This window comes from Papilio machaon, chromosome 15 (genome assembly GCF_912999745.1).
Source record: "Papilio machaon chromosome 15, ilPapMach1.1, whole genome shotgun sequence".
Lineage (NCBI taxonomy): Eukaryota > Metazoa > Arthropoda > Insecta > Lepidoptera > Papilionidae > Papilio > Papilio machaon.
Window position 1 is genome coordinate 3,810,479 of NC_060000.1, and position 27,484 is coordinate 3,837,962.

The window sequence follows — 27,484 nt, forward strand, 5'->3', positions numbered from 1 at the left end:
AGATATTTCTTTTATTTCATCTCTGCTTACCCTCGATATCCTTTAGTGTAACGATATAGTTCCCAATGTTGAAACAATCATTGAAAAAACATCGTCATCATTTTCATTTGTATATATAAAAACTAAAAATATTTCTGAACGTATGTTTTGGTAGTGAAAAACCGAATTCAAAGGTTCAATGTAACTGGTGAATAAAAGAAAATTCTTATTTAATAAGTTTATTAAGATTAACAGTCTACTACAATCTCTTCTTTGACGACATTAGCGTCCCCTGCCGGGGCCAGGGTATTGTCTATGATCGGAGCCGGGCTTTTGTAATAAATGTTGCTTGCGTGATGCTCCTTCAAATACTCCGCTCCCATCTCATAATATTCCTCTTTCGTAATACAGTACTTTTCGAATTCGTTACTACCCGCAAAATCTCGTGCTCCATACCAAGCGTCCAAACTTGCATCTTTCGCCATTACCACTTTGTGAGTGGACTGGAACGGACGCATTTCTAGCAGCTCCCTTTCTAATCTCTCTTTCAAACCTTAAAATTAAATTTTCGATTAATACACGAAGAAACAAAAAATGGTTCAAGAATTTCAAGATACAAAATCATTGTCAAATTAATAGTAAAAATAATTTTCAATAACATTAGCGTTTGTTATTCGAATAAGTTCACACTGACTAGTTAAAGTTATTTTATCAGATCTTTATTCTACACAGAGATTATTACTTTATTCTACTATATAGAAAATAGATTTTAAATCTAATTCCAAAAAAGGTGCCCCCTTTAGAGTAGGTTTTCTTATTGTTGGTTTCTGAGACCAAAATCCCGAGTACAAAACATATCGTCATCCCTCTAATTGTCTTTGAAAAAAGAGAGATAATATGTTTTATACACGGATTTTGGTCTCAGAGACCAACGATTAATGACATTTAAGCGAAACGTGAGTATGATATTTTGGTTTTACAATGCGTAGTATCAAAAAGTCAATTGTAACACGTATTAAGTGTAAATAAATGTGTAATAAACCTGGAAACCGCGAGCAGCCTCCCGTGAGGAACACATTGTTGGCCAGCAACAGCTGGTCCTCTGCACTGAAGTGCTTGAACACGTACTCCATGGTCTCCGCCAGCCCCGCCTCCAGGTTGCCCAACATCGACGGCTGGAACATTAGCTCTGCAGCTCTGTAACATTACATGGATTTATTATTAACTGAACCCTTTGACCGGGTAATTTTTCACAATTTTTCAACTTTTAATAAAAAAGAGCGGATTTTTTTAGTAAAAACATTGGTTTACATTATGCCAGTACAGTGGCACAGCTGCCCTCAAAACTGCGCTGGCATACAACTGGCATAATGTAAGCACTACCTGACGCCAGTGAGCCAAAACAGTCCATGCTAGGCCAGCGCTACTGTACTGGGATAATGTAAACCAGGCATAAAATGTGTGAAATTATATTTAAAAGAAGTATAGATTAATCTTAATGAATCATTTATGGTTTTGTTGTACATGTATGGTACGAGGTCATTAGGGTGCTGTAAGGTTAACAAAAAAAAAGGGGGCAACAAGTATGAGGAATCAATCAGCTCAGTATGACTACAAGGATTGTTGAAAACCTGAGTGGTTCAATGGCGAGATGCAGCTGGTGGTGCTGGCTGCTGGTCTGCTGCGGCTCGTGTTCGCGCAGCGCCTCCTCCAGCTCCAGCAGACGCTCGCCGTCAGCCTCCGAGTCCGAGTCAGCCTCGCGGCTGATGCTGCGTTCACACAACATAAACTGACAAAACTCTTCAAAGCATTCTGTGTCACTAAGACTCTCATGTATCAAAATACATTGACTTTCTCTATAAAAGACATGTGAGAAATATCCATTACCGAATGTGCAATACCGCGCTAAAAAATCGAGATTTCTGCGTACCATTCTAAGTAGACTAACACCGTTAGTGTTATGTACAAAATAATTCGAGCAATTAGACGCGACAGTAGTTGTTTACTGTATCCAAGAGCGACGTGAGCCTACCTCTTGTAGACGTCCCAGTCTGAGTCGCGCGTACCGAAGTCGTCTCCGGCGGCGGTGAGACGCGAGATGACGCGCATGCGCTCTGCGGCGGCGGCGGTGCGCCGGCGCAGCATGGCCGCACGACGCGCGCGCCGAGCCTCGCGACGCTGCACCACCTCGCGGTACTACACACACACCACACTTAGAGTCAATTAATTAATGCTTTACAAGGCCCTTAGTGTAGATTCGCTATACTAAAACGACACTAATGAAAACGCTTTTTGACATCTTAACAAATAATTTTGTATGCATTACTTACATTAATTTTGTAGAATAATCAGTAGTAATATTTATAGGTGTTTCTTATTTTTACACACACTGAAGATAGTAAATGGCGTGTGGTACGACGAGGCGTTGCCGGTCAGGTCTACCCAATACCTTTAATATTTGCTGTGTGTTGTATGTTGTGGAGGAGTTACCTTGGCGCGCGTGTCATTGAGCCAGGTCTGGAAGGCGTCAGGGTCAGCAGGAGGCTGCAGACGGCCCGAGGGTTTGGGCTCCGGCAGCTCTCCCGCGCTGGCCGCCGCCGCCGCCGCCGCAATGCGCTGCTTGTTCTTCTCTATGCGCGCGTTCACATTTGATATTTGCCTCTGACAATACAATAAACTTACTTCATATTTACATCAACTATTCAATAACAGTATTTAAGTACTCTTTATGCCTTTGTGTACAAATTTATAAAATTAATAATAGCATAATATATAACTCTGTTGTTTAACTGCACTTGAAGCTTTACTCTACTTCCATATAGATTTCCTGACTTACATAACTTCATTACAATATTTACCTGTAGATCTTCATAGTTCTTTATGTCGAAACCTTTTATAGCCTCGTTGAATTCATCTGTGTCTCCATCTTCCATAATTTCCTGTAAATAAAAGATATGTAAATAAAAAATATTGATTTGTATTGCAGTATGCAAGTATTATTGAAACTGACCTGCAATGCAAGCAACTGGTTCATCTGTTCTTCATCTTCAGCCAACCTCTCCTCTCGTTTCCTTGCATTTATCTCTAAAAGTCTGCGGGCCATTTCCCTCTTACGTTCCTTTTGTTGCTCAGCTACCAAATTACACAATAAATTGTTTATTAAAAAAATTATAATTAAAATAAATAATTTTTTATTAAAAATAATTAGAGGCTAAGTTTTATTAAGCATATTTAAACAACAAAAATAGCACAAACAACTTTAATTCACTTTATTACTTCTAAACTCATGTTAAAATTACATTCATTACTTAAAGCAAATGTAATACTAGTTTTTTACATATATATTCTCCAAAAACTAAAAAAAAAGTGAATACCTGTAAGACCCGAAGAACTGGTGGACTGCACAAAGGGTAGCTGTATCCTTTTCACATTTGCTTCATAGTAATCTGGGTTTGCCCATTTTCTTATTTCTTCTTGATAGTCCAAAGCTATTGAGCAGTGTTCATGAAGGATTTCCTCTATACGAGACATTGTGATTGCATTCACATGTACTGGATACTTCAACTGTAGTAATTTATGTAAATAACATATGATTTCACTTCCACCTTGAACAAAAATTAGCAAAATTATAGAAAATGGTGATAAACAGTTATTAAGTAAAGAAATTCTATATTTTATAGCCCTCCTGAGGTAGATAAATACCAATAGCTGCTTTCCAAATGTTATGTCTGAAGTCGTTAATGAGAAGTTCATATATTGAATGCTATAAATATAGTCACTAAAGAGGTTTATTATTAAAAAAAACTTGTGAGCCGTCATGGGACGCCTGCCAGATGTGAAACATCGTGTGTGAACAAGTAATATGCATAAAATATTAAATATTATAATTAAATAAATAATAACGATAAGGGGGCGTCCATAAATTACGTGAGGTGTTTTTTTTAATTTTCTGCCCCTCCCTCCCCCCCTGGTGAGATGTCGTGAGATTTTATTCAACCCCCTCCCCCATCTCCCAATCTCACGTGAGATTTATTAATTTATAAATTTATAAATTATTTTCTATTGAACGAATTAGTGAATGATCTTTATCGTATTACGATTACGCTTAAGATTAAATCTTATGCATGTACAATCTGGATTAAATGGACCAAAATAGTATATTTTTTTTTTGTTTCAATCAGAAAAAAAATTGCGTGATATCTGCCGAGACCCCCCCTCCCTCCAACGTAAGATTAGATGAGATTTGACTCGACCCCCTCCCCCCCTTAAACACCTCACGTAATTTATGGACGCCCCCTAATGATAATTGTAATGATAATGATAATAATTATAACAATTATAATAATAATAATAGTAATAATATTATAATAATAATAGTAAATAATATTAAATATTATTAAACTAAACACATAAAATATATATATGTATATATACTTTAGTATAGCGTGGCGACCCGTCGCCACAGCAAGCGTCGCCACGCCAACAATTCGGTTTACGAGTGATCCTATAGATGTTTCACATCAAAAATGCCTTCCAAAACCAAAAAGTAATATCAAAGTTATATACACAATTTTAATTATATTGGGATGGGTTTAGGATTTCTAAGAATAAATGAAGCTTTTATACTTTCAGAGATCTAAATTTTGTTAATTTTATGTACAGTCATATTATCTTACCTAAATTGATTCTTCTAGCATGATGAGCAATAACTTTGCCTCTAATAACTGGTATGATATGTATTGTGTGATATCCACAGTTTACAATCAAAGCAGAGTCTCCTATATTATTCTTGTACATACTGAACAGCGAATCAACTCCGTAGCTGACTGCAGGTATACCATACCCCTCAAATAATAACTCTGACATCACTAAAACAATTTGCATTCAACAAAACATTATTTCACAATACAGTAGATACTCCATTATCCGGTTACACGGTTTCGCTATTATCCGGAATATCAACTGCGACCAATATATTATTATAGAAACAGATCTCAAGTGGTTTGAAAAAGAAACAGAGTGATATTGTGAGTTTACTACAGCTGAAACGAATTCATAATATAGCAGTAATGAAAAGAATAAGTGGCTTACATCAAATGATAATTACCAAATATTTTAAACCAAATTAAACTTACATATTATTTATTCTATTTCATGATCACCAAATACATAAGGTTGAGAAATTATATGTACCTAAATATTTAATTTCATGATTAAGGTAAAAATATTTTAGTATGTACAATGTATGTTGTATATATCTCTTAATAAACTTTGATTTTCATTAATATGTATTTGTTATTTTTAATAAACACATAACATTATTTACTACATATGCGCAAACCCCACTATTCTTCATACATTTGATTTTCCGGATGTTTGACTATCCGAATGCCTAACAACAATTAGTCCAGTAACCACAGTATGTTTGATTTGATTATTTTTGATGTTTAATTCCTGTGTAAGGTTGTAATTTATATAAATAATGAGAAATTTAACTTATGTACTATTTAAATTATCTTTGTATAAAAGAGCCTATTATAGTCACAAAATACAAGAGATAAGATATGTGATAAAACTTAATTTATACTTACACTGTCTGCAGTAATTTGGTGTAACAAAAGCTTCAGTTAAAACAATAGGATGAGGCACACTGCCTTCACTATCAATGCCTAAATGTGAGAAAATGTAGTCAAGTACTTGCTCTTGTACCTCAAAGTGAGTTACTACATTTTTATCAAACTGAGTTTTTAACTGAAACCTTTAAAAATGTAGTGTAATATAATAAATCAATAATCATTATATCATCTAGTTTTTTATTTAATTTATTAAAAACACTTACCGCACCGCTTCGATGTTTATAATATCGTTTCCTATTTGAATAGGCGGAGTGACCGGTGGTTCGGCATCTTTCTTACATCGATCCTTACGCGGTCGGGCTATTAAATTCTTAAAAATTAAATGTGGCTCATCGTATATTGACCAACCGACTCTACACTGGTATGAACCTATGGAAAGGATTGTTAATTTTTATTTCAAGAAATCGCAAAACAATGCAAGACAATATTAGAAACTAACCATTATCTATAACTAAAGGTATGTGACCAAATTTTAATGTAGGCCCATACTCATGTACGATGTCAGGGACAGTTTTATAGTCTTTTAAAACTAATACATCTTCCATTATTCGGGATATATATTTCTTTAAAATCCAAAATCAAGCAAAACCTTAAATCCGCTCTCTCGCTACTGCCAAACTGTCATTTCAACAGCTGTCGTCTGTCAGTCAAAATTTACCACAGATTTCGTAGCAAAAAACAGTTACCACAGATTACTTCTGAAGTGTTTACTTCACAGCAAAGAGTTTTTAAACAGAGTGTACGACTATTACTACCCGCATGTTTGAAATGTTCCAGCAGGCCAATTTAAATCCAGGTTCACTCTAGTCTGCTTGAAAAAGCCTTTATATTTACAAGATTTTTTGGTATCATAAAACTGATACACATTAGCCAGCATAAACTGACAGAAGCTATAATTCAAACAACTTTTGATCAAATAAATGGAAATGTTAATTTCATAGGATTTTGAAACATTATTAAATAAAACAGTTTGCTTTATGAGTTTATAATATTTTATTCGTGTTAATAAGGGAAACAGTTCAAGCCTGAAAATCTATATCACATCTACTTTAAAAATTTTATAATATAAATAACTCACAATACAATCTATCAACGTTATAGTTAAATAATATTTATTTACCAACAATAAACATTGCTTAGGAATGTGTTTGCAAAAAAGCCGACAAACGTTCAAAAATAGATGTTAATCAAAAATAATAAATTGAACAGTGATCTGGTTACAACAGTTATATACCGTTTATTTACAACTATGTAATACAGGTTTTCTTTTAAACAGTACTGTTGAGTATGACACATAATATCTCAAATAAATGGCTTATATACAACATGTAATACTATCTGGGGCCTACATTTGATACATTGCTATTGCCAAGCCCATTTTGAAGACCAACAAACAACAATTAAATACTCTGAATCCATAACATACGAAGCAAATTAGGCTTTAGCGCCCACGGCGGTGCCGCCTGTCTGCTTGTCGATCTGTTCCTTCTCCAATTGCTTGCCGAGGTATTCCCTGGAAAGGAACATTCATAATTTAAAAAAATTACATACATTCAATTTAATTTAACACAAAAAACACTGTCCTCCTGCTACAGTTAGTTCAGGTTATTTTGTAAGTAGTTATTTCTTTGTCACAGTTAATTTGTTTAAGTACATTATGTTACAAAAATCATGAAAACTATTGCTCTACAATCAATCAGGCGAAAGTAAAAAATAAATTTCTCACCAGTTGTGGACCATGAGCTTCTGCACAGCGAGTAGAGCCTCGTAGCGCACGTTGGGGTCCTCGTGGCTGAGGAGGTACATGACGCGCTGTTTGCCGCCCAACTGCTCGATAATACTGTCAATGTAAAGCACTTTTATAATCACTATGTAATGAAAATACGGATCCATTATCTGGTCAAACTTGGTTATAATTTGAGAATTTCTACATTGCTGGTTATCTCAGTTTAGACTGCCACGGTAGTCCTTGTTTTCCTTTTAGACGCGGCCAGTTATAAATGAATGTGGAAACACCATTCACATTTGGACGGTTATAACACCATTCAAAATTTACAGCGGCTCAAATTTTAGGACGAGACAAAAAAATCAGTAATGGGAAATGTGTGGGATTGGAATAAGTTGCCGGCGTCAATTTTTCCATCCAAGTATGACGTGGGGGGTCTTCAAGGACCAGGGATTCTCTATCAGGGACCAGGGATCCCCAAACTATTTTGGACAAGTGACCCCCTTTTCCAAAATGAACCGTCACCACAGGTCCCCAATGGCCAAATTATCTACTTTTAAGATCAATAATTGTTATTACTATTATTATTAATTTTCACTTAGGTCAATAGAAGAAGACAGAGTGAGAATTAGCAAAGTTCGATATCGACCCCCTTTGTGGTTTAGACCAAATCATCACTTCATAAAAAAAAAGTATACTGACTGTTTGCCGCGCGGGTAGTGACGCACGTACTCGCCGACGTCGTAGCAGGCGACGGCGAGTACGACCGGGTCGCGGCTCTTCTCCAACAAGTGCACCAAAGTACGCAACAGTTCCTGACCGCGCTCGTTCAGTCGCGCCGCGTTCTCGCGCCAGAACTTCGCCGACTTGTGCACCGGAGACCATTCCAGGCTGAAAATATACATCTACATCTAAACACCTCTCACTCATCTAACCTAACCTAACCTAACATTGCTTGCAATTTATTATTTAAAGCGAATAACCTTATCTAAAATGGAGTCAAAATACCATTTCTGATGATGAAAAACTTTAGATTCTATAAAAATAGTATCTTTTAATCAAAGAACAAACTTGAAATTAGTTAAAATAACCTAAATTCAAATTAAAACATATTATTTGGGCAAATTGACCATATAAAACATTTTCTTACATAAAAACATACATAACATTGTACAATATTACCGGCCGCTCTTGACTTCGGTGGCGTACTGGTCGAAGGAGCTGAGGTCCTGTACGGAGGCCTGCAGGCGCTCGTTGAGGAAATCCACGTCGTTCATGATGTCCTCGTCGTCCGAGCGCTTCTGCTCCAGGATCGACAGCTGCTTCAGCACCTTGCACTGCACCATTGCGATGCAGTGCTCCTTCGCTACCTGATATATTTACATAACATTACTGTAAAATAACAAAGCAGTGGGTCGCCTAATGGTCATAAATATCCGCAACACTTGAGATACTTTGTACTTTGAAATAAGAAAGTGTGTGTTAAATCTCTAACACTAAAAACAGAAAGATTAAAAAAATTACTATAGTGACGTTAAATATTTTTTAAATTTAAGATTGAATGCTATAACACCGCAGTTTGACGTAAGTAACTCCATCAAAATACTAATAAACTAAACCTTAATACCTTATTATTACATGAAATGGTTCATATTTTACCTGGTGATCTTCGGGCTTCTCGATAAGGTTCCTGAAGACGGCAAGGACGATACGAGTGACCTTCTCCTTGACGGAGTCGCTCAGGATGTCGGCGAGGATCGGGATGGCATTGAACTTGTTCATCTTCTCCGCCAACAGCGGGTTGAACGTCAGCACCCAAAGGCAGAATACCAGTTGGTATTGCACCTGGAATAAACAACAATTTTTATATATTACTAGATGTCGCCCGCGGCTATGTCCGCGCGGTATTAAAAAACAGACGTAATATGTGTTATTTCAGACTATATTCTATATTTGTGCCAAATTTCATCAAGATCCGTTGAGCCGTTCCCGAGATACCTTCCTGCAAACATCCATCCATCCATCCATCTAAACATTCGCATTTATAACATTAGTAAGAAAATGAAAAAATTATAATTTCTCCAAATTCAAACCCTTCAATTATTTTGACAATTGTGTATTGTATAATGGATATTTTTTTTCGCAAAAATTAATAAAATTCTATAAATTTTTATTTACAATATTTAATACACTTTTTCACATAAGTATACCTATAACATTGACAATTGTGACAAAATCCCAAAAGAAAGTTACACTCCACAATGGCCAAAACATGGAAATTAATGATCAAAGGTTTATTTAACTTCGCCGTCGAATTGAAACGTAACAATTGTGGAAGAATGTTGTATATTTATTATACAAACCTGGAAATTAACTCTGGACGCGAGGATGGAGAGTAGAGTCGATATGCCATCAACAGACAAGAAGGCAAAGCGGTACTCATCAACACGAAGCATCATCTGGAGACAGCGGGCCACCGACTGGATGTAGTCATTGTTCTGAATACAATAAAAAATATTAACTGATATTAAATTTGACATTAAGATATTGATTAATATTGTTGTTTTTTAAAATGTCAGTCATATTTCATTTGAAAATCTATTAAAATGGTTTCACAATAAAATAAAAAATTGAATTAGTAAAAGCAATCTAAAGTTGAAAAAGTTTTTAACATGTTAAAATTTATTAGACAAAAATATCTATTGTAGCATCATACAGTACATCTCTGATACTAATACATATTGTAAACATATAACAAACATACCCACAGAGATATCTATAAAGCATATTAAAGGAAAATCATAAATCGGCTTTTAAGATCTTAATTTATGAGTAAATTATTTAAACTTATATACTTTTAAATATACTACAAATCTATTAGTCAAGTTTAAAAGTTATTGCATTTACAAAATAGGTTTTATGTTAACTCTTTTAACACAAAATGTATAAAAGTATTAAATAAAAGCACAAATATACCTTGAATTACACTTACCTTAAGTTGTACATTTTATATTCAATAGTATAAAACAATTACGCCATAAACCTATCAAGCAAGAAGCGAAAAAACAAGACTTGGTGATTAATGGAAAATTTAATGTCAGCATGCATTATTCAAAAGGTTAAATGTTAGTCCATCAGTTTAGGGTAATATCAATACAATAATTAGTAAATAATAACATAAAATTAATCACTCGGTTTCATTGTTAAATGTAGACTTTAAACATTCAGATCTTGTGTTCATCTTACACAAGATGTACCTTATGTAGACCGGGCAATAATTCCTCATGAGTTTTGGCTTCATCAAAAGAGCTGTAAAGACTCGAATATTTCTCGTGGGCTGCCTCATGGTCCCTCTCCTTGTGCTTGGGCTTATCGGCGGCGAAATGCTGTTTCTCGTGCAGCAACATAACCTGCTCAGCATGCTCTAACTCGGCAGACACTTTCTCCGCCTTACCAGAAAACAAACCTCTCAATCACACAATGCACTCGAGTTCACAATGCTCCAACCATGACTTGGAAACGCTGATGCATAATGTATGAATTACAAGTGCCTTTCAAACATATATCATTATAATTCATTATTTAGCAGTTAACATTTTTATGATTATTACAATATATTTCAAATGTCACTGTCTAATAGATTCAGTTTCAAATATGATTTATACAAAAGATAAAAGTGTAAACTAAATTATTCAAACTTTCGTGAGACATTATCGTAAAGTAATATAGAAAACGACTAAACACTAACATACAGTGAGCGACGGGCCTCGTCTGCAAAATACCAGTCCCACTCACCCTGATGAAGGGCCCCCAATGCTCGAAACTATTTGGTCCGACACCGGACAAATGTTTGTCAGTGTTTTAATTTTTAAGCCATTTTCTTATGAAATGGTTACAAAAATAATATGATAATATGAATCCCTAAGAATTTTTTCAAAATGTTTTAATTCTTATGTATGGAAAATCACAATTTTTTACTCTAATATATTTGAATATATTAATTAAAATTAACAATAGCAAATATAAAAGCATATGTTTCGAATTTTGATCTGAAACCCTTAATCATTGTAATCATATGTTTAATAATGAAATATATGAATTTGTAACACTAACAAAAAAGTCTATGGCTGAAAAATTTCACAATTATTCCTGTAAAGTGAATTTAATAGAAGCAATATTAGAAAATGTTTGTAGTGAAATGAAATTTAATGACAATATAGAAATATGTTGAAAACATTGCCAAGGCAGTCAATGTATTTGTCCAAATGATAAAAGAAATAAAAGAGTGATATGTATGTGAAAAATAATGTTTTGATATATACATCTAACCTTATATAAAAAAACTAGCGTCAACATCACAGAAATTTGTCTTAATTGTTTTCAAATTTGAAATTTTGTACTCTCCTTAATGGGTGTACTATCAAACACCAATATAACATATCATAACTATGATTCAAAGAAACATTGTTTATTTCCAAACATACCACAGAATATAGAAAAATACTTTCATTTTAAATAACATTGAAAGCTCAGTTTAACAGATTAAAAAAAGAGCAAATCCTTACATAATGATCACTTAATATGTCAAATTAAAAACATACTATAATGATGTAAAGTTCATTAAAGTAGTCAATTATGCGACTTAATAATTTCATTATGTATAAAATTAAAAATCAGTCTTGATTTTTTTTTTTCATTTAAAATCCAAAAATATTATTCCTTTGAATGAAAAGTTCTTTAAGAGAAAAACAAAGAAAAAAAAGGAAAACTTAGCAGTTCCATGTTAGTAAAGATTGTCTAAACCCATAAATAAATTAATATTTGTCAATATTAAGATATAAATCGACAAAAAATAAACAAATAAAACATGAAAAATAATCAAACTCTATTTTCATGGGATGTTACAGAATGACAGCCAAGCATTAGTAATTATTGGATAAAACCAAATATTTGAATTATAAACCATATTTTAACCATGCAAGAAAATCAGACATGCAAAAATACATAATAGTAGTAAAAATTAGGCTTACATTCATTTTCAGTTGGTCCTTCAGCCAAGACAGATAGAAATGTAAGTCACTCTTTTCCATGAGACTTGAGTGCCAGCATGCAAGCTTGGCAATAATGCGAGCAGTCATATGTTGTACAAACTCATCTTGACGGTTCAACAGGTTTAAGAAAGGTTGCCACACGCTACCATGTCTGGATTCACGGAAAATCTTCACCCTCGACTTATCTTCCTATAATTTACATCATTAATTTTTACAAACAAATATTTTTTGATATTTAATAGACATTTTTAAGTTTCAATTGAATATCAAAATACTTACAGATAGAATATCATCAATTAGGACAAGAATGTACTGGATAGTATTATCCTTAGAGATGTGGGTGATAAGATTGAGAAAGACATCGGCACATGTTTCAGGGTTTTGGTCTGGTAAATTCTTCTGGCCACGCTGATCCAAATTCACTATGTAATCATGATCACGCTGAGTGATCATCTGGGACCTAACGTAAGAGAATAATGTTAATACCATAGAGATCCAATAAGACAAGAATTATACAACAAATCAATACTTACTGCAAGTAAGACTGCCAGTTGATCTGGGTTTGGCGAATTTCACTAGCCCTTATTTGTAACACGCTAGTAGCCGCAATCATATCTGTTTAAATTAATAAAATAATGGTAATATTCTTAATTTCAACTTATTTTGCGTTTCCCCTTTTTTCATGTTACAACTACTTACCGATTTTATCGTCCCCAAGCGTAGGGATAAGTTTGCTAACGTTTTCTACGTTAATGTTAGCCATTTTGGCTTTTTTAATGCACGAAGAAAAACTTGATAGCAATATAAAACTTTTTAAATTGGAACTATTTTTTTGGAAAAGAGAAAATTTACAGAGCTGCCTCAGCTGAGAGGTCTTGTGACTATATTACGTGAAGTTTGCCAATACTGAAATGATAAATCTTCTTACCTTCTCTAATGTAGACTCTTTTCGCTGAAAGTAAAAGAGAAAGATACAATATTCCGGTCTGTAGTTGACAGCTTCGTTACAGTCTTGCAACATAAGACAAAACGATTAAATGTCAAATTAAAGGAACATTCAAATATAATTATTTTTAATTCCAAGCGATCCTAAATTGACTAAAAAAAATTTAAAAATGGTTCTTACGACTCAAGTGCTTCAAGATAAAATTAACTTTATTATAAAAATAAAATTTTTATTGCAAAATTCTAATAGTAGTTCTATGCAAAATTATTTTAAAGTATCGACAGCCCATATCTTCTTATTCCTGCTTATAACGCAAATTAAAAAATATTTTAAGTCATGGTGCATTGTGTAAAATAAACGTCTAATAAGTTGGTTTATAAAAATATGTTACAAAGTAATTGCCAAGCTATGTTACTTATGTATTACCTATGGCTACGACATTCCTGTTCAATCCATTCAATCTAACACATACCTATAAATAAATGTATCTGTACTATAATAAAAGAATGGATTTAGTTTAGCTAAAGCGACAAGTATGATTTAAAATTGCGCGGTTAAATCTCTGTAATAAAACACACTTTTTTATATTAGGTTTTACAAATAGCACAACTTAGTGTCACTCTTCTTATCTGCATTTATTGTGTTTATCATAACATAACTTAGGTTATGTTATGATTGGATGATGGCAGCAAATTATATCTAGATTTTACTCACGGTTGTATCTGTCGCCATCTGGATTTGTTGGTGCTTTTTGGGCCATATTTCCTTAAAATTTTGTAATAACACTGAGACAATAGTGCTGAAATTTTGTGTCCTGCTTCATAATCAATTTTTAGTTAACAACTTCTCATTTTGTATTACAGATTCATAATTTGCTTTTGGACCCGTGACACATTTTTCTATAAATAAATTTTGGGAACTGGCCAGTTCCTTTGTCTGACTGACTTCTCTATAAACAAAATTAATCTGTCAAAGTATTGACCCGAATATTTATTTCTAAATGGAAGTCGAGTCGTCGTTACGTTTTCCTTTAGATGGTTCTATGCAAATCATATTTACAGGATATTACAATGGTTTTGGTGTCGAAGTTAGATCTGTTGATGAGATGAACTTACTGTACAACATGGGATGTTTTGGCAAAGGCACTTCTTCACGATCTAAGCCAAGGGAATCACAGAATGTTCCTGCTGTGATGAGAAAAAGACAGTTCCTTAAAAGGATGTGTTGGTACAAAAAGTATGGTGATCCAAAAAAATCTTTAGAGTCTGATATATTTCTTAAAGATGTGAATAAATTAGTTGCGAAAATATTAAGTGATGGGGAAAAACATTTAAAGAAAGATGTGATAGACCTTGTTTCCAGTGAAGAAAGTGGCGAAGAAGATAATTGTGATATGTTTAGCCTGGAGAGTTACAACAAAGAAGATTTAGTTGTAATTATGCCTAATAGTGATTCAGAAGATGATGATTACTTTGCAAATCTTAAACCTAAGTGTTGCGTTAATAAAATAAAAATGCAAGAGAAGCTAATGTTGTCAAAACAAGAGAGTTTTTTCTTACTGTATGGACTGGGTTGTTTGCAAATACTAAATAATGATGACAATGTTTTGAATATAGAACAATGTTGGAAAACGTTTCAAGAGGATGATAAATATTTTTTAGAAAAATATGTGGTTTATCATTACTTTCGATCTAAAGGCTATGTTGTAAAGCCCGGTATCAAGTTTGGGGGTGATTATTGTAAGTTTGTAAATGGTTTACATACCTAATCATTAAATATTAGCAAAGTACTACTCTTCATCCCAATGATTTCTGTGAAAAATGGTTTGAGAGCAATGATTTCTTATGGTCACAGTAACATCTCAGAATAGTATTTTGTAGTGTAGTTATACAATTCTGAGGCATGGCTCAAAACTCATTAAAACTATATAATATCTAGGTTGTCAGGTCAATCTAGATAAAAAGTTACAAATCAAAACCATACATTGATTCTGGCTTATTCAGATTCAAGAGTAAACAATGGGAACAGCTTAACCAGAGATTAGTTTTAAATTCACCATAGACATTTCAATGCCAATGTTCGGATTTAAATTGTATTTTTTCTTTTATAGTATTATATAAAGAAGGCCCAAGTGTAAACCATGCTGATTTCATTGTTCTAATAAGATATGCTGGTGATGAATATGACTGGATTTCAATATTTGGACACCTTAGGGTAGCATCAACTACAGTAAAGGTAAGACCTTTAAAATGGGGTCCGGATCAAAATTCATAGTAAATTTATGGTGTATTTTTACCATTCCATTCTCTGTTCCTATATACATAAAGTCTGTCGTTAATCGTTAATTAACGAAGTTAACATTTTGCTTAACGGATTAACTTTTAAGTTAAGTTCAAAAATTGTTAACGCTTTTGTTAACTTCCGTTACTTTAATCTGTTAATTGTTACATCAAAAACTGGGACACATACTGTCATTTTGTTTAAACTACGTGACACGCTCACGCTCATAAGTTCAGCTATGTTGGCCGACGGTCGGCGGCTCGAATGGTGAACGAACGAGTTGATAATAGATATATGTGAAGTTCGCTCGTATTTTGGTATGGTTTACTGTTAATGATTAACTTTAGTTTGCAATAAATTTTATAATAACTTAACACTTTAACAATCAACGAAGTAAATTTTTTAATTAACGAATCAATGATTAACGAAGTTAAGTTTTCGATTAACTGTACCCACCTGTGCTTGTTACAAATATTTAAACTTGTTAATTTTAAAATATTGCCACCAAATCCTTTGTAAAAATCATCTTACTATGAAATGACATTTTTACAGGAAGTATTAATGGTAGAAGTAATTTCACCTAATAAAGAAGAATTGCAGCTGCCTAAAGACTTAAGAGAGTATGGTGTCCGTGAAGTATTATTGTCAAGGAACAATCCAGTTGCAATAAATGATGAAATTGAGTAATTTTGTGTTTAAATTACACTCAAACATTATTAGGTTTCTCAAACAAAATTCAATCAATCTACTGTACAATACTAAGATTTATTTTTACACCTATTAACAAGTTCACGTTAAATTCTTTTCATTGCTTTTTTCACTCCGGTTCTTCTGTATTCACTTCTTTGATTTAAATATTCTTCTGTACATAACTTTCTAAAGTCGTCATTGTTGTACCAGCTGGCTAAACAAGACTTCATAGCTGAATTTTCGTCTCTACATTTAACTACCATTAGTAATGATGATTCTTTGCAACAGCGATTAAAATCTGCAACTTCCATTATACATTTTTCTGTTTTGGCTTTTTCTCTCATAAGTTTTGGTATTAACACTTCTGTTTCCACTTTTCTTAACGATCTGTCTTCAGGATCACCTATAAAGAACTACAAAATAACTATTTGGCATATAAACAAAATTATAAAGATTGAAAACATGTAAGTTACCTAGTCCATGGGGCCCCGCAGAATACTTGTCGGGTAAAACAGTCTTTGTTGATACCATAGCTTGGATTGAGCTAATATTTTCAATCAATGAAACTTATCTAATTCTAATGTAAAATTGAAAAATCCGAAAGCTTTCAACTTTGAAATCATTCAACGACAGATGTCAGTGTCAATATTACGACCGGTCAATTGACAGATGAAAAGTCCATGAATTAAGATTTCATTTAGGAACTATGGTATTTTGTGGAAGCACGTCTTTAACGCAATTTTATAAATTTTTGCAAAAATTCTCATTACCTCCTTTTAGTCTTAAAATAAAAAGAAAATCGTTGATCTTTCTCTGAATATTCGGCAAATTCCTCTTTTTAAGCAATTACTAAATTGAGATAGAGATGTATGAAGGAGTAGTACATACTGTGCCGACCCTCCATAGGGCATATATTATATTCCAATTACAAGTACCTCCGTGAAGTTGGCCTCTCACTTCATTTCTTTTACGCAAATCGTTTGAGAATCGTTTGAAAGGGCTTGAGAGAAAAGAAGTATCGTTTGAAAGTTCCTACTTTCTCCGTAAGAACAATTTCAAATTTTAGTGTGAAGTCGGCCCCCACACTTTATTTATTTTTCGATGCAAATCATTAGAGAATCGTTTGAGAGAAATTGAGAGAAAAGAAATATCATTTCGTTTTTATTTTATTACTCATTATTGTTTTTACTTTTTCTGTAAAAAATATTTCAATTTCGGAATCGAAAGTTATAAATCGATTTTCCTTTTAGAAGATTCAAATTTATTTTGTAGGTGGAGAATGGTTAGAGAGTGATTGAGAGTAAAGATAAATCGTTTGAGAGTTAATACTTTTTGTGAAAAAAATATTTAAATTTTGGAATCGAAAGTTGCAAAACGATTTTATTTTTCACCAAATTTAGTATGGAAATCATGCACTTAGACGTTTCAAATTTATTGTATACTAGCTTTTGCCCGCGACTCCGTCCGCGCGGAATAAAAAAAAAAGAAAATGGGGTAAAGATTATCCTATGTCCTTTTCCTGGTCCTAAGCTACCTGCCCACCAATTTTCAGTCAAATCGATTCAGCCGTTCTTGAGTTATAAATGGCGTAACTAACACAACTTTCTTTTATATATATAGATAGATGTAGGGAATGGTTATAAAGTGATTGAGAGAAAAGAGAAATTCTTTGAGAGTTTATACTTTTTGTGAAAAAAATATTTCAATTTTGGAATCGAAAGCCACAAATCGATTTTCCTTTACTCAGAATTAAATATGGCAATCATGCACTTAGACGTTTCAAATTTATTTTGTAGGTAGAGATAGGTTAGAGAGTGATTGCGAGAAAAGATGAATCGTTTGAGTGTTTATACTTTTTCTGGAAAAATATTTCAATTTTTGAGATTTGAAACTTTCAATTCCGAAATATTTCTGGAAAAGTATTAACTCTCAAATGATTTCTCTTTTCTCTCAATCACTCTCTAACCATTCTCTACCTACAAAATGTTGATTTGGTAATCTCAGAATATACCTATACATACTCCTTTTGATAATTCTGACCTACTTGGCTTTTTATGTAGTATGTTTAAATTATTTTGAATTAGGAATGTCAGTATTATTTTCTTAAGTTTGACGTATGTTATAATAAATTAATTCCGTTTTTTATTATCAAAGTAGTAAGATGTATAGTAATCAAAAATAACTGTTTAACTTTTATATACATATTTAATAATGATCCTGTATCAACTAAATTATATCCAATATGTTTGAGTAAGAATAAATATTTTCCGAATCAGTCTATAAGTGTATATTTGGTTTGAGAGTGATCCCATCATCAACATCCACCATTTCAAGAAAAATAAATTTTAAACGACTAAGTGCATAACATATTTAATTCGGAAAAAAAGGAAAATCGATTTGCAACTTTCGATTCCGAAATTGAAATATTTATTTCAGAAAGTTATTAACTCTCAAACGATTTATCTTTTCTCTCAATCACTCTATAATCATCCTTTCCCTACAAAATAAATTTGAATCGACTAAGTGCATGATTGTCATATTTGATTCGGAAAAAAAGAAAAATCGAAGAGAAATCGAATCAAACCCTATCAAACGATTCTCAAACGATTTGCGTAAAAAAGGTAAAAAAAAATGAAGTGAGGGGCCAACTTCACGGAGGTCCTTTGTGTTTGAGCATACTTTGACGTGTTTATAGTTTTTACTCTTTCGTACACTGAAAAATCGTATTAGAATGAACGATCTGTCACTCTCAAATATAATTTAGCACGTCGTCTAGTACAAAAAAACTTGAAATTTGTTGTTATAAACTGTGATCAGTTCAGTCAGCGATTGCCGCGAATTACCGCTTGTTTTGCTGAACTTTTTCAATTTTGTGTGATTTCAACAGGAATAACCATGGAACAGTAATTAATATTTCAATTTATTTCCTTATATTGATATATTCTTCGCTTTTTAAGTCGAAAACAGCCTTAGAGCCAACGTCCAAGTAACGTTACAATTTTTACGTGGATTTCGTATTGTCATATTTGATAGAACAATTATTAAAACTTTAACGTATCTGCGATATTAGGTCACTATTTTATTAAACTTAAATTTAATAATTCCAAAATACATGTACTTTAGTAGAAAATGTGAAAATACCGAGCTCAAAGATATGAAGACGCTCAATAGTCCTGTTCTGGGTCTTGCCACAGATTTGCATCACAAAATGGCCGCCGGTTGCATTAATATCGATAAGGCTATTGAAATTTATATAAGATTTTTTGCGATTTTGTTAGTAAAATTACGTTTTTTATATATGAAAAGTCAATGAAAATGCACAAGAAAGACAATTTAAAAATCTATCATTTTTTTTGTAAATTGATTCGTCAAAGAAACTGCTTTCAGCACAGAATCTCCGTCCGCGCGCAGTTAAAAAAAAATGAAAAATAGATGTTGGCCGATTCTCAGACCTACTGAATATGCTCACAAAATTTCATGAGAATCGGTCAAACCGTTTCGGAGGAGTACGGTGACGAAAACTGTGACACGAGAATTTTATTTATTAGATTGATGAATGATTTTTAAATTGTCTTATGCATTTACATTGACTTGATTGCTTACAGCGCTTTAATCTCGGATATGTTTATTTTGCACTCAGTTTGTTTTGGTTGGCTTTGATTTGCATGAAATAGTACTACCAATGACAACAATGGCGAAACCCGAGGGCGCCGAATTGTGCCTGCAAGGGGTGGTCGTGGTGTACGTGGTGGACGGGGTGTACGTAGTGGACGCGGTGGACGTGGTGTACGTGGTGGACGTGGCAGCATGACAGCCCGTAGCAGCATAAGAGGAGTGAGAACGCGTGCTGGGCAACGTGGTGACAAGACTTTGGTTTCTGCACCGTAATAATCTCTTAATACTCTTAAAACCCAAATATATTACATTTATTTAACTTTATTACATATATATATATATATATAATAAAGTTAAATATAATAATATATATATATATATATATATATATATATATATATACATACATACATACACACATATATATATATATATATATATATACATACATATTAATTTTGTAATTTTTATTGATATATCTATATATATAAAAGAAAGTTGTGTTAGTTACACTATTTATAACTCAAGAACGGCTGAATCGATTTGACTGAAAATTGGTGGGCAGGTAGCTTAGAACCAGGAATAGGACATAGGATAATTTTTACCCGGTTTTCTTTTTTTTTATTCCGCGCAGACGGAGTCGCGGGAAAAAGCTAGTTTCTAATATTTCCTGTAATATAAATAACTATTTTAGAATGTTTTGTGGTATGCTGGAGGATCTACCAGAGGGCAAACCTTTGGAGATGGCAATTCATCCTAAAAGGGCGAGGGTCCTCCCTGCTGCTGTGGTCAAAAACCCAAGGTATTCCTATGTTTTTAATTTAAATATTTAACTTCAAATAGCAAAAAAACTATGGCTTTGTTTTCAGATCGGAAACTTTATGGTCGTCCTTTTTTTATAAGAGAAGGGGCAAACGAGTGGCGGGAACACCAAGGTGATCATCGACGCCCATGGACATCCGCAACACTAGAAGAACTGCAAATGCGTTGCCGGCCTTTAAGAAAGATATATGCTTGATTCTTGAAGGACCCTAAGTTGTACTGGTTTGGAAATACCGCCTAGGACAGACCATTCCACAACGCGGCAAAAAAATTCGCGAGAACCGTACTGTTGTGGAATACCAGCCGTCCAGATGATATGGTCTGCACCTGGCGGTCTGTCAGGTTCTTCGGAACACTCCCCGTGGTATATACGATAAAAAATGCAGAGGGAACTGACGTACCTCCGCAAGGCCAGATTATCAAGCTTATCGGTAAGAGCTCGGTTATTGACGATTCGATTCGCTCTCCGTTGTATGCGGTCAAATGGAAGAAGCTGATATTGGCGTGCTCCCGCCCAGAGGTGCGAGCAGTAGTTTGTAGGTGGTGGCCCGGCTGGAAATACTTCTTTGCCCTACTGAGCACATCCAGCGTTTTGGAGGCCAGCTTGACTCCAAGTGCCTGCGAAACTGAACGTCACTCGACATGTCAACATCGAGAATACCGATACTGGCTGAGGCAACTAGGGGAGTGCCCTCAAAACGAAGATCTACGACAAAGGTGTTTTGTAGTGGTAATGGCGTACACTTGTGTCTTTTTGGGATTGAATTCAACGAGATTTTGTTGACCAAAATCAGAGACTTTACCCAATAGGATCTCTAATTCAGACACAAGTTTAGTCCGTTTCTCATCGACAGTAGCCTGAGAAACATTGGCACTGGTCGTGTACAGTGCGTCACACGTGCTATCGTCTGCATAACAATGAATGTTGCTAAATTGCAGCATTGATATGCAGAATAAACAAGGTGGGCGACAGTACACAGCCCTGTGGAACACCAGCGTTGATTGGTTTCGGTTCAGAGTAGGCACGTCAACGACTACCTTGATGCTCCGACCCACCAAGAAGCTGGAAATCCAGGCGCATAGTGTCTCGGGAAGCCCGTAGGAAGGCAACTTCGCAAGAAGTGCTTTGTGCCACACCCGATCAAAGGCTTTGGCCACGTCCAAACTAACCGCCAGGGCCTGCCCCTTGCCTTCGATAGCCTCCGACCATCGATGCGTCAGGTACGCAAGAATCGATGGGGTTGACGGGGCAACCCCATCGACGTCTCGCGCACAAGAAACCGCACCTCCCATGCCTGCTGCATCTCTTTCTCCGCATATTGTTATGGTGCTGTCATCTTCTCAGTAGCTATTTGCTTGTTTCTTTTTTTTTGTACCCTTTTTCATAACTTCATCTTTTTGCAGCTACGTTGAATGTGGTGCGAGCAGTGGAGCAAGCACACCAAATACCACGCCGCCTGTGTAAGAATTAATCAAACATATTTTATAAGTTTTTGTTATTAAATATTTTATGTTATTAAATATTAGTTTTATTTTACAGAAACCGCGATCGCCATTGGTCGAAAATAAGGTCACCCCTCCTTGATGATGAAAAAAGTGCTTTATTTAATTATGGTAAGCGCATTTTGATATCTTTCTTTAATTAATTTTAAATAATAAAACAGCAATTGCGGAAGTAAATATTATATTACAATGGATACTACGACTAGTATCTTTTTTCTTTCAGGCAGTGAGGAGGAGTCAGGCGAAGAAGAAGAAGGGGTTACCCAGTCGGTAATGGTTGCCCGGGTGGCAAGGATGTTTGTGGACGAAGCGGATGAGGAAGTTGAAAATGGTTGTATCAATATTAATTTGGAGTGGCCTCCTCGTCCATCAGTTTGTGACCCAACGCCCCCTTCGCCGTCGCCTCCTTCGCAGCTGCCTGCTTCGCCGTCGCCCGCCTCACCGACGCCTAATTTGGAAGTTTCAATGGAGCCAAGCGAAAAATTTAAATTTGACTGGAGAGCATTTTCAATGCCTCAAATTAACCCTTATTTGAGGCGAGAACCGTTCTCGCAAAATGTTGGCCCTGCGGTTTCTTTCACGAATCCATACGAAGCATTTACTGCCATATGGGATCGTGAAATAATTGAAGTTATTGTCAGAGAAACCAACATTTATGCACAGCAGCTGACAACGATCATGTTGGCGAATGGGACCATCTGTCCTAATAGCCGGATTACTCGTTGGCAAGATACGAATGTAAACGAAGTTTACACGTATTTTGCCATCGTTCTGGCTATGGGCGTAGTGGTCAAAAGTCGATTAGAGGAGTACTGGAATACCTCTAAAGATATTTTCAGAACTCCTGGCTTCTCCACGGAGATGACTATTGATCGTTATCAGCTGCTGTCGAAATGCCTTCATTTCAATAATAATTCCAATTGTCACCCTAAATTGTTGACGCGTCCGCAGGCTAAACTTTACAAAATCCAACCAATATTAGTCCACCTCAATACAAAATTTTCCCGTTTATATAATTTGTCCCAGAATGTGGCTCTTGACGAGAGTCTCACCATGTGGAAGGGTTGGCTTGATATAAACCAATTCATCCGTAACAAAGCAGCGACAGTTGGGATCAAAACATACGAATTATGTGAATCCCAAACTGGTTATTTGTGGCGTTTTGAAGTACACGCTGGTCATGATACTTCGGGAGTACAAGAAGACGATCCAGTTTCTGGGATTGTACCAGCTCTCGTGCTCAAACTTTTAAATGGTCTTGAGCATAGAGGGCACACAATATGGATGGATAATTTCTACAACTCTCCTGCACTAGCGCGAGAACTTAAGGTCCGTGGATTTGACTGCGTGGGAACGCTTCGCACAAACCGCCAATTCGTACCATCTGAATTGGCGAGTATTACAAAAAAAGACATGACAGTCGGTCAAGTGTTCGGTTGCACCTCGGGAGATGTGGATCTTATGTTGTGGAGGGATAAAAACCTCGTGGCTTTTGTTTCAACATACCATGGTCTCGCAACTACCAGGTGTGGCGATACGCTGAAGCCGACTGTCGTGCAGGACTACAATATATGTATGGGTGGCGTAGATCGCAAAGACCAGCAGCTTGCAATGTATCCCATTGAGAGAAAACGAACAAGAGTGTGGTACAAAAAATTTTTTAGAAAACTGTTGAACGTTAGTGTCCTTAACTCCTACATTTTACTTAACAAAAATCGGACATTGACACATCGCAAATTTCGGAAGGCGTTAGTAACTGATTTGTTGGCAGCGCATAAACCCCCTGCACCCAAAGCACCCATCCCAGCAGCAGTACACTCTCCTGCACAGTATGACTTCATCAAGCCTGGTAAGCCAGACCGACTTAAGCGCCAATGCGCAGTCTGTAAGAAGCGTACGGTTACATACTGTAAAGTTTGCAATGTGCCAATGTGTGTTTTCACTTGTTACGAGCCGTACCACACTCGGCTTAAGTAGGTAGGTACTAAAAATATTTAGGTAGGTAGGTATTATTGAGTATGGAGAGAGAGGAGAGAGGCCTTTGACCAGCAATGGGACACAAACGGCTGAATAAGATACCATTCATATTGTTGTGAAGTACTAGATAAAATGCTGCACTATGGTGTTGAAAAGGCGCACAATTACTATTGAAATGATGGCATTTGTATGAGTGTTTTGTTTATTTAAATTTTCAATTTGATTTTTTTAGTCTCATGCAGAACACAAAAGTAAAGTTAATTTTACTTGCAATTAAATAGATAAAAAAAAATCGAAAAAAAAGATCATGATCAAAAGATTGATTGAACAAATCAGTCGTATCCATACTATTTAAATTCATGGGGCAAATATGTTAATTTTTTACTATGTTAATAGCATGGTTTTTGTTATTTCTCTTTCTAACATGTAGATATATAAATCTTGAATAATTCATAATTATAACACTTATGTATACAAGTGTGTTATAAATATTACTCCACCGTTGGGGATTCGATAAAGCAGATAATTTCCTACATATTACAGTTTTGACCATTTTTAAAATAGGGGTTCCGAAAATATTTTTTTTTAATTATTTATTTAAGATTTTTCTACCTCTTGTTACATATTAGATTATAGTTTCAACAAGTCATTATTTTTTTCATTTTGATTTCTTGAATTTATGATTTCTTGATAACTACTGAATGGTGGAGCAAAAACTTGTTTTTTATTATGGACTTACAAGTTTTGAATGAAAAGCGTTTTAATCTACTTTTAACCCAAATTTACAACATGTCATGCTTATTCTAGAGCGATTTTTATAAAAACATGTACTACACTATCAGGGCTTGTTTATTTAAAAAACATGCCTAGAAAATACCAATTTCAAAATGGTATCACAATAGCAGATCACTTTGTTTAATCGAAAGTTATCCAATTTTATTTCAAGAAAAGAATTTTTCATCAAAATACACTGTAAACTTTACCTACGTTAATATTATTACAAAACGTATAAAATTCTATAAAATGGGCGAAATGGGTAAATACCTGATACCTGTTTCTAAACAAAAGAACAGCTGATGATCTCTCGCTAGTCGAATAAGGCATGGTACGAGTGATGAGGACAGGTAATTTGGTGAATGAAAGCTATCTCTTTTATTTCAAACTTTGAAATCTCCAGAAATGTCCAAATTATTTAGTACGATCTCGTCACTTGTGCGTTGTATGCATTTTGTTTTCATCCTGTTTATTCTTTGCCTCCGTCGTATTTGCCCCTGAAACCGGACTCTGTTAAATTTGCCTACTGAATGGATTTGTTCACAGGTGGGCACAGTTAATCGAAAAGTTAACTTCGTTAATCGTTAATCCGTTAATTAAAAAATTAACTTCGTTAATCGTTAAAGCGTTAAATTCTCGAAAATTTAACGCAAGTTAAAGTTAATCGTTAACAGTTAACCATACCAAAATTATACATACTAATTTCGCACTTATTGTGGCGACACTTGTTTAAAATAGTAATTTGACTATTTATTCTATAACACATTAGTATTAGAGACAAGTATGAATGCATTATAGTATATTTCATTACGAGTGCGGAAAGCCTGTCATTGCAAAGAGTTCCGACAAATGTCTACCCGAGCCGAGGCGCAGCCGAAGGTGAGGGTTGACAGTAGGAACCAGTTGTAATGACAGTTCCGCACGTGTACTAAACAACTATTTCAATACGGTTGCGAAAAAATTAAGCAATTTATTAGAATAATATAAAAAAAAACAGTCGAATTGATAACCTCCTTCTTTTTGAAGTCGGCTAAAAACACAATAAACTCAACTAACTAAAATGTTTGAAAAATGGCGCCAACCGTAAAAGAATACAAACAAAGATTTTTTTGTTTTCTTCGCCCATTCTGGGTAGGCAAAGGGAACCATGCCCAAACAGCCAAGGTTTCAGTAGATTATTTTTATTGATAATGAAATTTAATGAGATGAAATAAAATGAAACCTAACCTAATTCATTGAATCAAATCATTAAATCTGATATTGTAACAAATTAGGAGCTTCTTTTTAGAAATATTTGCATGAATCATAAAAACTTCAATGATTTTTTTTTTTTTTGTAAAAACTTCGTGATTGGTTTTTTCTTTTTAATAGACATCATTTTTACAGTTGGGAAAGAGAAGGCACGAGTAAAAAGTGTTTTAATACAGTTGCTCAAAAAGTGGCGTATTGTAGGGGCGAAGAGCGTTCGGAATGTGGGCTATTACATACTCATGCTTTTATATACTCGTAATGAAATATACTATTTCGAACCTTCTTTTGTTTTGATCCTGTTGGTCACGTCTTTCCCGGATGCTCTAATGCATCACACTTGCACGCGAACTTCACATATATCAATTATCAACTCGTTGGTTCACCATTCGAGTCGCCGACAGTCGCCCAACATAGTTGAACTTACGAGCGTGGCGTGGCACGTTATTTAAACAAAATGACAGCACGTCTCCAAGTTTCTAATTTAACGATTAACGGACTTTTATTAACGGAAGTTGAGTTTAACGGAAGTTAACAAAAGCGTTAACACTTTTTGAAGTTAACTTAAAAGTTAATCCGTTAAGCAAAATGTTAACTTCGTTAATTAACGATTAACGGATTAACGAGTTAATGCCCAGCTCTGTTTGTTGTTTTGGTGATATCTACGACACTTGTGACGTTTACTAGTGAGTTTAGCTTGCTTAACGACTTGGTCAAACGTACTGTGTTGTGAAGAAAATGTCACGGTATAACCGCATGAATATGCTGACATGCATTTTGTTTACGGGGAATGCATAGGTAACGGTAGAGAAGCAGCTCGGCTTTATCGGGAGAGATATGCCGACGGGAGACATCACGATCATCGAGTTTTTGGAAGAGTGTATAACGCATACACAGAGGGTAGATACCTGGCAGAGAAGTAGGCGGTGCAAGTGAAGGACGACCGTAAACACATACCGGTGAAGATGTATTTAGTCGTTGAAGATCCTTCAACATCAGTCCACGTCTTAAGACGCAGAACTGGAATATCCAGTAAAACAGTGCATCGTATACTGAAAAGACAGATCCATTCCATTATCAAAGGGTGCAGTCATTGCTACCAAGGGATTATCGCATAAGAGTAAGATTTTGCAGAGAGATGCTACGCAGAATTGGAGAAGACCCGCATTTTTAAAATGAAATCTGCTATTGTGATACCATTTTAAAATTGGTAGTTGGATAGTGTAGTACATTTTTT

General features: G+C 34.8%; 5 protein-coding genes across 10 annotated transcripts; 2 read left to right on the forward strand and 3 right to left on the reverse strand.

The window, feature by feature from the left end:
* Positions 1 to 227: 227 nt before the first annotated feature.
* LOC106720928 (actin-related protein 5) lies at positions 228 to 6,215 on the reverse strand. The gene is made up of 12 exons (XM_014515733.2): positions 6,055 to 6,215; positions 5,819 to 5,984; positions 5,571 to 5,737; positions 4,656 to 4,847; positions 3,354 to 3,584; positions 2,990 to 3,111; positions 2,838 to 2,918; positions 2,470 to 2,640; positions 2,012 to 2,175; positions 1,611 to 1,748; positions 1,022 to 1,176; positions 228 to 532 (listed from the first exon to the last, which is right to left on the reverse strand). The coding sequence occupies exons 1-12, from the start codon at positions 6,158 to 6,160 to the stop codon at positions 228 to 230; spliced, it is 1,998 nt and encodes a 665-aa protein (XP_014371219.2). The 5' UTR covers positions 6,161 to 6,215.
* Positions 6,216 to 6,731: 516 nt separating this feature from the next.
* Positions 6,732 to 14,183, reverse strand: LOC106721015 (V-type proton ATPase subunit H). Of its 4 annotated transcripts, XM_014515840.2 has the most exons (12): positions 14,053 to 14,183; positions 13,321 to 13,344; positions 12,926 to 13,007; positions 12,672 to 12,852; positions 12,372 to 12,581; positions 10,599 to 10,790; positions 9,705 to 9,839; positions 9,001 to 9,186; positions 8,524 to 8,711; positions 8,044 to 8,232; positions 7,342 to 7,455; positions 6,732 to 7,128 (listed from the first exon to the last, which is right to left on the reverse strand). In XM_014515840.2, exons 1-12 carry the CDS (start codon positions 14,096 to 14,098, stop codon positions 7,050 to 7,052), a joined length of 1,626 nt encoding a protein of 541 aa, XP_014371326.2. In that variant the 5' UTR covers positions 14,099 to 14,183; the 3' UTR covers positions 6,732 to 7,049. The 4 variants fall into 4 exon arrangements, with proteins under 4 accessions (XP_014371326.2, XP_014371327.1, XP_014371329.2 ...); XM_014515841.2 differs by lacking the exons at positions 13,321 to 13,344; positions 14,053 to 14,183 and adding an exon at positions 13,092 to 13,285; XM_014515843.2 differs by lacking the exon at positions 10,599 to 10,790 and having other exon boundaries at positions 6,733 to 7,128.
* On the forward strand, positions 13,692 to 16,328 carry LOC106721016 (tRNA-splicing endonuclease subunit Sen2). 2 transcript variants are annotated; one of them, XM_014515847.2, is made up of 4 exons: positions 13,692 to 13,902; positions 14,400 to 15,077; positions 15,449 to 15,573; positions 16,171 to 16,328. In XM_014515847.2, the coding sequence occupies exons 2-4, from the start codon at positions 14,444 to 14,446 to the stop codon at positions 16,303 to 16,305; spliced, it is 894 nt and encodes a 297-aa protein (XP_014371333.2). In that variant the 5' UTR covers positions 13,692 to 13,902; positions 14,400 to 14,443; the 3' UTR covers positions 16,306 to 16,328. The 2 variants fall into 2 exon arrangements, with proteins under 2 accessions (XP_014371333.2, XP_014371331.2); XM_014515845.2 differs by lacking the exon at positions 13,692 to 13,902 and having other exon boundaries at positions 14,314 to 15,077.
* A 34-nt stretch (positions 16,329 to 16,362) lies between these two features.
* LOC106721017 (COX assembly mitochondrial protein homolog) lies at positions 16,363 to 16,948 on the reverse strand. The gene is made up of 2 exons (XM_014515848.2): positions 16,782 to 16,948; positions 16,363 to 16,711 (listed from the first exon to the last, which is right to left on the reverse strand). The coding sequence occupies exons 1-2, from the start codon at positions 16,837 to 16,839 to the stop codon at positions 16,413 to 16,415; spliced, it is 357 nt and encodes a 118-aa protein (XP_014371334.1). The 5' UTR covers positions 16,840 to 16,948; the 3' UTR covers positions 16,363 to 16,412.
* A 2,079-nt stretch (positions 16,949 to 19,027) lies between these two features.
* Positions 19,028 to 24,780, forward strand: LOC106721045 (piggyBac transposable element-derived protein 4). Of its 2 annotated transcripts, XM_045681147.1 has the most exons (6): positions 19,028 to 19,211; positions 19,983 to 20,192; positions 20,618 to 20,725; positions 22,150 to 22,206; positions 22,286 to 22,359; positions 22,472 to 24,780. In XM_045681147.1, exons 1-6 carry the CDS (start codon positions 19,204 to 19,206, stop codon positions 24,223 to 24,225), a joined length of 2,211 nt encoding a protein of 736 aa, XP_045537103.1. In that variant the 5' UTR covers positions 19,028 to 19,203; the 3' UTR covers positions 24,226 to 24,780. The 2 variants fall into 2 exon arrangements, with proteins under 2 accessions (XP_045537103.1, XP_014371394.2); XM_014515908.2 differs by lacking the exon at positions 19,983 to 20,192.
* Positions 24,781 to 27,484: the final 2,704 nt, after the last annotated feature.